Source organism: Cricetulus griseus, chromosome 3 (genome assembly GCF_003668045.3).
Source record: "Cricetulus griseus strain 17A/GY chromosome 3, alternate assembly CriGri-PICRH-1.0, whole genome shotgun sequence".
NCBI lineage: Eukaryota > Metazoa > Chordata > Mammalia > Rodentia > Cricetidae > Cricetulus > Cricetulus griseus.
Window position 1 is genome coordinate 183,495,970 of NC_048596.1, and position 14,396 is coordinate 183,510,365.

The window sequence follows — 14,396 nt, forward strand, 5'->3', positions numbered from 1 at the left end:
CTGGGTGGTGGTGTCGCACACCTTTAATCCCAGCACCAGGGAGGCAGGTGGATGTCTGTGAGTTCGAGGCCAGCCTGGTCTACAAAGTGAGTTCTAGGACAGACTTCAAAAGTTAACACAGAAAAACCCTGTCTCAAAAACAAAAACAAACAAATCTCAATAGAATTTGCAAAAAGATTTTAATTTAAATACTTTACACAGATATAAGCATGTGGGAAAAGGTTTAATATCATATCATTAAAAATCATAGGTCTATTTCGAACCTAGTAGGTGGGCAAAAACTATAGAGTTCTTACACATAAGAAGACTTGCTTATTAGGAGTTAGTTACCAAGACTCTTACTCCCTCTTCTGGGAACATTCACTTTGGGACCCATTTTGACAGTGTTCATAAATAATTTTTGACTTAACAATTCCATTTCTATAGAACATGTCACAAATCAGAGTGTAGTATAGTATGCCTGCCTTATAGTCCCAGCTACTGGAGAGGATTCTTTGACCCAGGAGTTTTGAGACCAACCTTGGCAGCATAGTATGACTATGGTACAAAAGAAAAGTACAAGGAAACAGATACATGAATGTTTATAGCTGGGGCTGGAGAGATGGCTCAGTGGTAAAGAACACTGCTCTTGGAGATGACCCGTGTTTGATTCCAGCACTCTCATGGCAGTTCACTACCAGCTATATATCTCAGTTTTAGAGGACCTAGCACCTTCTTACCTTTGAGAGCTCCAGGAACTCATGTGGTGTGCATATATACATGCAGGCAGAAAACACCTCGATGTCTTGGCTTTTTAAGCAGAGCTGCCTGTTTGCCTGTCATTTTCATTTGTTAGAAGTAACTTGACACTGTACTTTTGTGTACACTGTGCTAGATCTGTCTAGGTAGGCAAAGAGAATAAGTTTTGTTAACAATATCAGCTGGCTTTATTGGTTTGGAATGTTTTCATGCCAAGACTAGATATGTTAACTAGAGGGGCAGCCAAATCATTTGGATCACAAAAAGCCTCACAGCTTAAGCTGAACAGAGCTAATAAGCTCTATTAAAGAATTGTTTTAAGGAGACTGGAAAGATGGCTCAGCAATTAAGAGCACTTGCTGCTTTTCTAGAGGGTCTACGTTCAGTTCCCTGCACCCACATGGCAGCTCACAACCATCTGTAACTCTAGTTCCAGAGAATCTGACACCTTCTTCTGATCTTCTCAGGCAGAAGGCATGCAAGTGTGTAGGGATTTATATAAACATCAAACACCCATTCCCATAAGTGTGTGTGTGTGTGTGTGTGTGTGTACATACACTAAGAATTAGGTTTGCTTTTGTTTTTTGAGACAGGGTTTCTCTGTATTGCTTTGGAGCCTGTCCTGAAACTTACTCTGTAGACCAGGCTGGCCTCGAACTCACAGAGATCTGTCTCTGCTTCCTGAGTGCTGGGCTCAAAGGTGTGCACCACCCCCGCCTGGCTACTAGGAATTGTTTTAAGGACAATAGTGTCTGCTCTGAAACTCCTAAGAGAATTCACCTACAGTACTTCCCATGGTATTGCCACTTGATTAACTTCTTTTAGAACAACCTGTGTGCTTTTTGTATATCCTCATTAGTTTCCAAGAAATTAAAACTAGACATTAAGGGGTTAGAGAGATGGCTCAGTAGTTAAGAGCAATTGCTGCTCTTGTAGAAGACCTGAATTTGTTCCCTAGCAGCCACATGGTGGCTCACAACCATCCACAACTCCAGTTCCAGGGAGATCTGACTTCTGACCTGAGGGTGCCACGAACCCACATGGTGCCATACATCATGCAGACAAAAAAGCTCAGATATAAAATAAATAATACATCTTTAAAAAATAACAAATAAAACTAGACATTGAAAGCTTGGCTACCTGACTCCCATTACCAGCCTCTTACTTAGGGTGCAAAGATTGTGTTGCTTCTAAACTTGCAATAAGATAGATAATATTAATATCTATCTGGGGTCTTGCCCCTAGCAGCATACACATAAAACTAATACTGTAATACTTGTAATAATCTTTGAGATTTGTAAAAATCTCAAAGGCAGATTTTAATATCTATAACCTCATAACCCAGAAATAACCAGTATGTCTTCATAGAAACACCTAGAAAAGTATTTAAGTATATGTAGTGGAAACACCAGAGCAACTTTGAACTTTTTTTTGTTTTTTAATGTTTGTGTGTCTCTGTGTGCATATGCATGCATGGGATGTGCAGATTTCACCCTCAGAAAACTGTCTATCTCCGAGACTTGGCTTCTCACTGTTCTGGAGCTTACTAGTTTGCCTACACTGGCACGTACCAGGGATCTGCCCATCTTTATCTCCTAGCACTGAAATTTCAAGCATAACCACTGTTCCCTGAAGTTTTACTTGAGTTCTGGGCTCACACTTAAGTCCTTAACTTACTATCTCCTAGTCCTTAAACTCTGATCTTCCTCCCTTAGTATCCAAGTGCTGAGATTATGGGATGTGTGTGTGTGTGTGTGTGTGTGTGTGTGTGTGTGTGTGTGTGTGTGTGTGTGTCTGTTTGTTGTTTGACAGCTGGCGATAGCTGGTGTTGGACTGGCATTTACAGTGTAGCCCAAGCTAGCCTTTAAGTTGCAACAATTCTCCTGCCTCAGCTTCCAGAGTGCTGGGTTTGCAGGCATGTACTACTCTGTCCAGCTTATATATCTGTTTTGATAACATATTATGCATTCTCTTTCTTATGTTGTGGTGCTAGGGTTCAAACTCAGGACCTTCTGCGTGGTGGTAAGCATTCTACCACGGAACTACTTTTTTTTCTTTTTTCTTTTTCTTTTTTTTTTTTGAGATGCGTGCCACTGTGTGGCGGTCTTGAACTTTCAGAGATTTACTTGCTTTTGCCTCCAGAGTGCTGGGGTTAAAGGCATACACGACCTCACCCTGCAAGTTAAATTTTGTTTTGTTTTATTTTGTTGTTGTTGTTTTTTGAGATGGTTTTTCTGTCTAACAGTTCTGGCTGTCCTGGAACTCGCTCTGTAGACCAGCCTGGCCTCAAACTCACAGAGATCCGTCTGCCTCTGCCTCCCAAGTGCTGGGATTAAAGGAGTGCGCCACCACCACCCAGCAAACTAAATCTTTTTTTATTTTTTTACATCCTTTCTAAAGAAGGGCTTTAGGGCCCTCCAAGATGGCTCAACAAGTAAAGACACCTGCTAAGTCTGGTAATTCAAGTTCCTGTGTGGTGGGAGAGAACCAACTGCCACATGTTGCCGTCTGACTCCACATGCACATAGTGCCATGCCTGAGCACATATGTACACAAACACAAATGTTTTCCTTTCAGATGCTGTGTGGTAAAAGTTTAACTAAGAGAAAATCAAGACTCTTTTCTCATGAGTTTTAAAACATGGGTACTGAAAAGCATACTATTATTTGGATAAAATACTCTTAACTTCATCGCTTTTTCGTCCTACTTCTAGTTGCTGGGCATATTGGATTCTCCCCATCGTGGGCGCTATTCTTGTAGGTTTCCTGTATCGTCACTTCACGGCCGACAACAAATCCTCCTGAGGAGACGAGACCATGCTGAAGTGTGGGAGTGCGTGCTCCTGGAATTGAGAAGTTGAGACTTACTTTGGAGGCTGCAACAATGCTTCCTCCTTGAATCCTGCCAGTTTCTCCCCCTCCCCACCCCCCTTGGAGCCAAGATGTTTGACTAGATATCTATCCTTCAGTCTAGGACCAGGGTCTTTCACCAGCCAGAGGCTGATGCCCAAAGCACCTGCTCATGTTGTGTCCTTGCCAGGGTTTCTTCTCACTGGCTTCCACCTGTTCCCTTCATTTCAGAGTTTATGTTGATGATTATAGAGTTCCTGTGTTGTAGAGACATGGCCTTTGGGGACAGTATATAATTTCTGATACTCTCAGTTCACATTAGGTATATTTAAGGGAACAGTACTCTAGTTTTGAATCTTTTCCCCATTTTTCTTTTAAGTAAATTTATTTTTTAATTCTGATTTAATTTTGTCATTTATCATAACGGGTTTTCATGAAGTTAAGATGTGTCTGTCTTATTTAAAACACAGCTGCCAAATGATCCTATTTATGATTATTAAAGTAAGGGGAAGCAAGATAGACCATTGGGTAAAAGCAATTGCTGCAAAGCCTGATGACCTGAATTTGATTCCCTGGACACACACGGTAGAAGGAGACAACCAGTTCCCAAAAGTTGCCCTCTGACCTCCACATGTATGGTATGGCCCTAATGTAACACAGACACCTGTATATACACACAGGTACACACATTGAGACATAACATACAGAGGCACAAGCATACACTAAATAAATGTAATTTAAAAAAATATACAAAAGAAATAAAAATTTAAATAAAAGTACTATGTGGTTTTCTCCCTTCCAGATAGTGTAGCTGATTGCTCCCTCCTATCCCTAAGTCCAGCCCCTTTCTTCCCAAGAGTACTTTACAAACTGCATCCCTTTGGTTTCTGAGATGTACAAGAGCCAAAGAAGGGATCAGTGAGTTAAAGTGAATTCAGAATGATCTCTTTTAAAAAGAGAACAAACACCGCTTACAGGACAGCAGTTTAAAGAGTGACTGGCACGCTCTCTGTGGTGTGACACCAGTTACTAACGATCCTCCACCCTGACTGTCTCTACTGGTGAAAGAGTGTTACCATGGAGTGTCACTGTAGTCTGTGGTTGTGTTCATGCAGCTTCATGGAAGGCTCTTGCTGCTTTTTCGTTTACTGATTAATTTTTAATTCCCTGTTTTACCAAAGTAAGAAACTCAAGTTTGGCCTTATCTCAATAAAATAACTAACATGTAAATGTCATTGTTGGGGCATGCCACTTAAGATAGGAGACCTTGCCAAGAGACTTCTGTTTTCTGTTTTACTTTCATGGCTTCAACTTGGTGATTTTGTTCTACTCTTTTTCTGAGAATTATAATGATAAATCTGGAAGCTTTTCCCTCCTTCCTTGGATATGTATTTCATTGGAGAGTAGTTAATCATTTAAAATTACTGTTTCTCCTTGGTCCGGGCATTTTCCTGGCTTCTTTGACTTTATTCTTTTCCCTGTGGGAGTACCTGACAGTTTCCCAGTTATTTTTTACCCATTATCTATGATTTTCCTCCACATCCTTTGTTCATTACCAATCTGCTTCTGGACTGTTGTCATGTCCAGCAGGAAGCCATTGAATTCTAGAAAGACCAGAAATGCTGGGAAGTGTCTCCTGCCTCCCTTCCAGCTTGCCAGGGGCTTGACGGGACAGGAAACTGCACATTAAACCAGTCTGCCCATGCAAACTATTTAAGAAAAAGTTCAGCCCAGGACTTCTATTCTGTGATTTAGCAATTGAATAAGTTCAGAATTCATCAAAATAACATTAGCCTTTTCCTTGAATACTCGGATATGATATTTTAATTTCTAGATGATTTCTATATATCAGGGATACAGACTTAATCACTTTTATCTTTAGAAATTTTGTAATATAGTAGATTGAAAGAGTAGTTATTCTGTAACAAAAGTGGCTTGACTGCCTCCACTTAAAGGCAAGGAAGGTCTGTGTGCAGTGAGGCCTGGGGTTCACTTGCTGTGATAGCTAAGCTACATTCAATATGTTGGGTAGATGGAAAGAACAAAGGTTCAGTCAAGTGCAGGTAACATTCATGCTGACACTAAGCCTGAAGATAACTTAGATCAGTTATGAATGTGTGTTGGCAATCTCTTTACAGACACTGAAAAACATCTGGCTATAGGAAATGTTAAGAACTGTTTTTTAGCTGGGTGGTGGTGGCACACACTTTTAATCCCAGCACTTGGGAGACAGAGGCAGGAGGTTCCCTGAGTTTGAGACCAGCCTGGTCTACAGAGGGAGTTCCAGGACAGCCAGAACTATATAGAGAGACCCTGTCTCAAAAACACCCCCAGCACACACACACACACACAAAAAAAAAAGAACTGTATTTTTTAAGTAAAATCGTGTTTTGATATTTCTATAGTAAACATCAATACAAAAATGGTGTTTTTCTATTTCACATCTATGTTCTTTTCCTGCTTTTATCTGAACTTGTTTCTTCTACTGAGAGCCAGAAGGAAAAAAATTTCCTACTTTGTCTTTGCCATTTATGTAATCCATCTAATACCCAGGGCTTCTTTTGAACTACTGATAATGTGATATCATATTATAAAAAACATGCTGCTTTTTTGGGGGGTGGGGAGCAGGCATGGTGGTACATGACTTTATTCCCAGCACTTGGGAAGCAGAGGCAAACAGTTCTTGAGTTGTAGGCCAGCCTGGTCTACATAGCAAGCTCCAGGCCAGCCAAAGCCACATAGTGAGACTCTTGTCTCAAAACAAATCCCCCAACCCCTTTTAGGTTTATTTGCTGTAATTCTGTTGCTTACATAAACAGCTAGGGGGAGAGGTAGGTCTTAGGTGAGATTTTGTTGAAGCTTTTCCTAAAGAAAGCAATATAGTATGTGTACCAGCTGCATTAAAAAGGACAGAACTTGTCAAAGAAGCCTTGACATTTATGGGTTATGCTAACTCACTGAGAGCAAGAGGAGCCAGTCCCTGTTGGCTGACAGTACCCCAACCTGTGGGGTGTTTGGTTGTTTATTCCTGAAGTGGCCAGCTGCCACCACACCATACAAGTTAACATCTGGTGAACACAAAAGGGAATTTGTGCTATCAAGACACAGGGTGTTAATGCCCATTCTCTAAAAGTTCTTATCTGGTCCTGGGAGCTGGTTTCTTCTTCCCAAGTGACTTCACGTTTGTAAAGAATGCAGTGGGACAAAGTTTGTTTGTGGACTGTGTTTACAACTCCTTGTGTGATTACTTGAGCAGACAAGTCTGTCCAAAGCTATCATTTGAGCTGGTAGGCAGGCTCTTTGAGCAGTTGCCACCCGGGCGTATGATGCTGGGTTTGTGCTCATTCAGTGCTTGGAGCAGTGAGAAGTGCTTTTTCAAGTCATCACACATGGCATCCATACTTCATCTCAGGTGTACCCATCTGGCTGAAGTCCACCTGAGGTGACTGAAGCACAGAACATGAATGTTCTTTGCTTCCTACCCAAGGGAAATGGAGTCAGACATGTCATGTCTCAACAAGAAACTGAAGTTTTGAAGCTATGTGATTCAGTTGCCAAATATCTCAAAGTAACGGAGAGCTCCGTCATATTTGGCCAGCTTTGGAATTTATGGGGGTGGCCCTGGAGGGGGTTCTGAAGAAGCAGAGATGTGCCAGTCACCTGCCTTATGCCCAGTGTCTTACTCATGAATTTCAGTGGCCCGTCCTTGCCCACGCCTACATCGCTTACAGTGGCTGCTCAGGCAGAACATCATTTCAGTTATTTAACTTGGTTTTTACTGCACCCTCAACTGTGAGTGACTAATATTAACATTCCTTTTGTGTATTCAATGATGGAGTTTGTTTACCTATTTGATTTCAGCTTATTTTGAACAAAGATCTTTGTCTCTTTCTACTGGAATGTGCACACAGTGAATGTTTGTTAGAACTACACAATAAAGATACTGTTTTCCTTTTCTTGTCCTGACTACAGTTGCTTTTAAAAAAAAAAAATCAACTTTTTTTTTAAAGAAATATTGGGGTGCTGTACTTCTCAGGTATTCCAAATGAGAACAGTTAGGGTGCACACAATTCTTCTGTGTATCTCTGCCAACATTTGTTTAACCCAAGTGTGCTGTGGCTCCTCAGGGCTCTTGTTGGAAATGGACCTCTCATTTGAGAGTTGCAAGATACAGCTATCCCAGTTCTGCCATGTTAAGGGATATGAAGTAGGAACCAGAAAACAATTTGGAGTTCTATTTCTACTGGTAAAGAAAAGCTAACTTGAGGTAATGTTTTATTATCTGTAGTGCTGGGCCTCAAATGATTGCTTTTTTTGGAACTAGCTAAACTGCTGGGGAAATTTAAACAGAGGTTGAGGTTCTAGTGATTGTATGAAGCAAGGGAAATAAACCAACCCTTTTAATAATTACCTCTATCTCATACTGATAGCCTTCTAGCATGACCAACATTAGGTCAGAGTAGATCACTCATTAGGACCTGGTGATTCCACTACCACAGGAATCAGGGATTAGTGACAGGAAGGGATAGCCCCATTCTTAATGCCAGCATTTGAACCTAATGTTTAATCTCTGATACTAATAAGAATTCATTATCAGGGCACTCTTCCTGCTGTTTGGTAGTTTCGTGACAAATCTTGCTTGATGTATGATAATCTGACAAGGCTGTGATTCCATTTACACAAATTTAAGGTTGGAAAACCCCACATAATTTATTAAAGTCTGACATCATTTAGCTAGATAGGTGTCTGTTCTGTGTATTCAAAGCTGGCTTGATTTAGTCCCTTATGTGCTTTTTTTTTTTCCTTAAGTTTTTTGAGATGGATTCTCTGTAGCCCTGGTTGTATTGGAACTTGCTCTGTAGACTAGGCTGGCCTCAAACTCAGAAATCTGCCTGTGTCTGCCTCTGAAGTGCTAGGATTAAAGTCATGCACCACCACTGCCCTGCTGTGGGTTGGTTGGTTGGTTGGTTGGTTGGTTGGTTTTACTTACATGCATCTCGAAACTTAATTCTTGAAGCTAAAGAGATGGCTCAGCAGTTAATAGCACTGGTTGTTCTTCCAAAGGACCTATGTTCGAGCCCCAGTACCCACATGATAACTCACAACTCAATATCTTCTTCTGACCTCTACAGTCATTGTTCATAAGTGATGCACAGACTTATGCGGGCAAAACACCCATACACATAAAGGAATTTAAAAAACAATGCAATTATTTTATAAAGCACTGAAAAGAGACAACAATTGTTTTTCTGATGAATTATAAATGCAGTTGTAGAACTTTTTTATGTGACACTTGCTGTGTGTTACCAAGTGACTGATGGCCCCAGACATTACTGATCTTTATTTTTACTGTAGTTCCCGAGTAACATGGGATGTCCAGGTTTTCCAGATTTTACTACTGAGTCGGAAAATCACATAGGGGTTGGGGGCAGAATTTGAACCTGGCTGGCTGAGGTTTTTTCTTTTCTTTTCTTTCTTTTTTTTTTTTTTTTTTTTTGGTTCTTTTTTTTTTTGATTTTACTTTTTGAGACAAGGCCTAACCATGTAGCCCAGAATGGCCTCTGAATTCAACACCCATCTTCACTTCTTCAGCCTACCTAGTGTTGCAATTATAAATTGATGCCACCACCTGTTTCTGTAGTGATAACAGACTTACTATTTCTCAATTTTCTTGCAAAACAGATTTTTTTTTTTCTGGTGCTGGGGATCCAACCCAGGGCTTTCATACATGCTAGGCAAGTATCGTACCACTAAGTGACATCTGCAGGACCAAAACTGTTTATTAATTATTTAAGAGTCTTGCTGTGAGCCAGGTGGTGGTCCACGCCTCTAATCCAAGCACACAGGATACAGAAGCAGGTGGATCTCTATGAGTTCAAGGCTAGCCTGCTCTACAATGTGAGTTCTAGACAGGCTCCAAAGCTACACAGAGAAACCCTGCCTCTAAAAACAAAACAAAAGAGCCTTGCTGTGTACCTATGCTGGCCTAGAACTCCAGCTCTCTTTACCTCACACACTTGCAAATTTATTGTTAAAAAATGTTCAGATATATAGGCATCAAGGAAATGCCTCTGGCTATCCAAGGAAATGCCTGTAATTTCAGAGCTTGGGAGGTTGGGGCAGGTAGATCTTGAATTTGAGGCCAGCCCAGGCTTCACAGCAGAAAGTCTGCCAAAACCAAACAAACAAAACACTCAAATTGTACAAGAAGGATATGTATTCTGGAACTGTACTTAGAATAGTCTTAATGTAAATACTGGAAGAAAAATGCTGCCTATAGGAGGATGGAGGAGCCATGTGGGATGGCCGTATGTGAAAGTGCAAACTGATCTTTCTTTAAAATGAGAAAGTCAGGAAGCAGCGACAAAAGTGACAAAACACATTCTTTTTAAGATGGCTTTAAATACTAGAAGAAACTGTAACAGTTGAAAAGCTTTCTTGTGGTCCAAGAATTGGGAGGAAAGAAGAGTATGGTGGTACACGCCTTTGATCCCAGCACGGGGAGGCAGAAGCAGGCAGATCTCTGTGAGTTCGAGGCCAGCCTGGTCTACACAGAAAGTTCTAGGCCAATCAAGGCTACACAGTGAGATCTTGCCAAAAAAGGAAAAGAAAAAAAAAATGTGAGGAGTGTATTGCTTAAGGTTCTTTGTAGGAACAGAATTAATAGAATGAATTTATAGATTATATGTTATCTATATAGATAAAGGGGATTTATTAGAATGGCTTACAGGCTGTGGTCCAGCTAATCCAACAATAGTTGTCTTAACAACAGAAAGTCCAAAAATCCAATAGTTGTTCAGTCCACGAGTCTGGATGTCTCAGCTGGTCTTCCCAAAGAAGTAGACTCTAATGTCAGTGAAGGAATGGACTTGCCAGCAAGAGAAAGGCAGGCAGGCAGAAAGGGAGAGAGAGTTCTTTCATATTCTTATATAGGCCGTCAATAAAAAGTGTGGCCCAGATTAAAGGTGAAATTTCCCACCTCAAAAGATTCTGATTTAGGGTGGGTCTTCACACTTCAAATTATTTAATTCAGAAAAAATCCCTCACAGGTGTACCTAGCTGCTTTGAGTTTTAGTTAATTCCAGGTGTAGTCAAGTTGACAACTAAGAATAGCCGTCACAAATCTGACCCTTGTCAACTTGACACATCATACCTCCTTATGGGGTAACCTGGGTGTGGTGGCATACCCCTTTAATCCCAGCATTTAGGAGGTGGAGGCTGGAGAATCAGAAATTGAAGGTCATTCTCAGCAAAATAATAAATTGAAGATCAGGGTGGCGCATGCCTTTTATCTCAGCACTTGGGATGCAGAGGCAGGCAGATCTCTAGGAGTTCAAGGCCAGCCTGGCCTACAGAGCAAGTTTCAGGACAGCCAGAGCTACACAGAAAAACCCTGTCTTTAATAACAAAACAAAAAAGCAAAACTCAAGGCTGGAGAGATGGCTGTGTTTAAGAGCACTCACTAGCTGCTCTTCAAGAGGACCCAACTTAAGTTCTCAGCACCTACAATGCAGCTCAATTTTGTAACTCCAGTCCCAGGGTTCCACCACCCCTCTGAGGGCAGCAGGCATACACTTGGTGCATAGACATGCATGCAAGCAAAATATCCATACACAATAATAATAATAATAATACTTAAAAAATGGGCAGGTGAGATGGCCTAGTGGGCAGAAGTACATGCTACACAAGCCTAATAAGTTGAATCAATTCCCAAAACCCATGTAAAGGTGGGATGAGAGAACAGAAATTTGTTCCAACCCCCACACCAGTGTGTGCCCATACTCATATACATAATCATAATAAAATTTAAAAAAAGGTGCAAACCTGATGCCACATCTATAAGCTCAGCTACTTGCAAGAGGGTTTGTGGTAGGTTCATGTGTAGCTCTCCATGTGGAAGCTTGAAGAACCAGTCTGCTCTAGCGGGAGACTAACATTATTTAACCTTTAGAAATATGTACATGTGTTGCATTGGCTCGCAATAAAATTTTCAAGCTGGGTGTACTAGCTAGTTTTATGTCAACTTGACACAGTTAAAGTCATTTAGAGAGCCTCAATTGAGAAAATGCTTCCATCAGATCAGGCTGTGGGCCAACCAGCAGAACATTTTCTTAATTAGTGATTGCTGTGGGAAGGCCCAGCCCATTGTGGTGGTTGTCGTGGGTTCTATAAGAAACCAGGCTGAGCAAGCTTTAAAGAGCCAGACAGTAAGCTGCACTCCCCGCCTCCCTGCCCCAGCATCTGCCTCCAGATTCCTGCCCTGTTTGAGCTCCTACCCTGACTTCCTTTCATGAGATTTCTTCCCCAGGTTACTTTGGTCATGGTGTATCATCACAGCATTGGGAACCCTGACTAATACACTGGGCATGGTGGTGCACACCTGCAATCCTAGCACTAGGGAAGTGGAGAGAGGAGAATGAAAAGCTCAAGGCATCCTGAGATACATAATGAGTTTGAGGCCAGCCTGGGCTATGTGAGATATGCTCTCAAACATATACACACACATACAAATTTTAGTGAAAATAATACAAACAAATCGTCAAGTTCAGTTTGTCATTTTTCTGTCTTAGTATAAAGCACATTGACCAAAATAGTATTTTGTCCTGGGGTCAGGCCTACATCTGAATTGACAATTAGTTGTGGTTATTCTGTTAAAAATGAGTTCACACTTACACAGTGCTTACGAGACACTTAATATTATACATTGTCTAATTGGTTCTCTTTAACAATCCTACCAAAGTACTTTTATTATCTCTCATTTGTAGAAAGGGAAACTGAGGAATAAAAGGTTACATGACCACATTTACAAGGTGAATTATCAGTCAGAATCTGCACCCACGCTGTCTTGCTCTGCCTGGCACCCTTCCTGTAACCACGAATGGTATTGTCAAGTTTGTGTTAAGTGCTTCATATGCATCTTAACATAGTTATTAACTGAATTTATGAGGCAGCTGCTGCTACCCCTGGCTCAGAGGACATGCAGTGTGAACCTGTCTTGTTTGTGACTCAATGTGTAAAAATCATTTTGGTAACATCATCATTTTCAAATCGGTTCAATCTAGTTTATCAAGAAACCATTTGTGCAAGCAGGGTGTAGTGACAATTCTATAGCCCCAGACCTGTGCCCACTTGGGAGGCAGAGGCAGGAGGAGCATAGCAAGTTTGAGGGCATCTTTTTCTATATGATAAGTTTGGGCCTGCTAGAATTATGGATGGAGACTCTAGTTTAAAAATTAATTACTATAATAAACAAGATTTAAAAACCGTTTGTGGGAATTAAGAATTACCAGTTAGGAAAGCCAGGAAGGGTTGTGTCATATACCTAAAATTCTTAGCACTCAAGAGACTGGGGATCACAAGTTCAAGGCCAGTCTGGGCTATATAGTGAGACTATATAGTGTTTCAAAGAAAAGAAAAAAACAACAGCCTTGAGTTTGCTCATATATGTGATACTTTTTTCTAAATCACAGATTTTTTTTGGGGGGGGATAGTGTTTCATATAGCCCAGACTGGCCTCAAACTCCCTACGTAGCAGAAGATGGCCCAAGTGCACCACAACGCCCAATTTATGTGGTGCTAAGGACTGAACCCAGGGCTTCATTAATGCTAGCCCACTGATCTATGTCCCCAACCATTAATGAAAGTTTTAAAAAGGTGAATATACCCATGGCTCCATAGATAAAGGCACCTGTCATTGAGTTTGAACCCTGGAACCCACATGGTAGAAGGAGGGAATCTATTCCTTTAAGTTTCCTCTGATCTCCACATGTATGCTGGGACATACACATGTCTGTCCCCCCCAACACATAAATGCAGTAAAAGTAAATATACTTATATAATTAATTGTCTATGCATGTTCTTTCTGGACTGTTTTTATTTAATTTCATTTTTATGTATGTATTAATTGCTTAGCGGCACTAAGGATTGAACGAAGGGATCCATACATGCTGGACAAGAAAATTATTTTTCTGTAAGATTTATTTATTTATTTATTTTGGTTTTTTGAGACAGGGTTTCTCTGTGGCTTTGGAGGCTGTCCTGGAACTAGCTCTTGTAGACCAGGCTGGTCTTGAACTCACAGAGATCCTCCTGCCTCCCAAGTGCTGGGATTAAAGGCATGCGCCACCAACGCCCAGCTTGTAAGATTTATTTTTATTTTTATTTTTATTACTTTTGATTATGTGGACGTGGGATTTTATGCAAGTGAGTGCATGTGCCAGAAGAGGTTGGAGGTACCAGATCCCCATGGAGTGTGAGCCGATCAACCTGAGTACCAAGAACTGAACTCTGGAAGAGTAGGACATGCTCTTAACTGCTGAGCCCCAAGAAAACTTTTGTTTATCCAGCACATACTTTATCTGCGAACAGCTTCGGCATTCTCTGTGACCTCATCCAGCATGCTTTACCCCAGACAAATGTTAACAGAAGAGCTGTAGAACCTTTCTTAAAGCTCTGCAGTCCCTTTACAATTTTATTTAAAGCCCAGCCATGGGGGCACACAGCTTTAATCCCAGCATTCGGGAGGCAGAGACAGATCTCTGGTCTACAGAACAGTTTCTAGGACAGCAAGGGCTACACAGAGAAACCCTTCTTAAAAACAAGCAAATAAAATTTCATTTAAAATTTTTTTAAGATTTATTTATTTTATGTTTATGACTGTTTTGTCCACATGTATGTATGTGTGCCTGATGCCCAAAGAGGTCACAAGAGGTCATTAGATCTTCTAGAACTGTATTTAGAGATGTTTGTGAACCACCATGTGGGTGCTGGGAACCGAACACAGGTCCTCTGAAAGAGCAACAAATGCTG

The 14,396-nt window shown here is 41.0% G+C and overlaps 1 protein-coding gene across 1 annotated transcript in view; it reads left to right on the top strand.

Annotated features, from left to right (window-relative positions):
• LOC100760422 (cytochrome b5 type B) overlaps window positions 1-7,546 on the top strand; it is a 40,842-nt gene extending 33,296 nt beyond the window's left edge. Inside the window, exon 5 of the mRNA XM_027405943.2 lies at window positions 3,452-7,546. Within this exon, the coding sequence (XP_027261744.1) occupies window positions 3,452-3,542 (91 nt within the window). The 3' untranslated portion in view covers window positions 3,543-7,546. The remainder of the gene's footprint in view (window positions 1-3,451) is intronic.
• The last annotated feature ends 6,850 nt before the right edge of the window (window positions 7,547-14,396 follow it).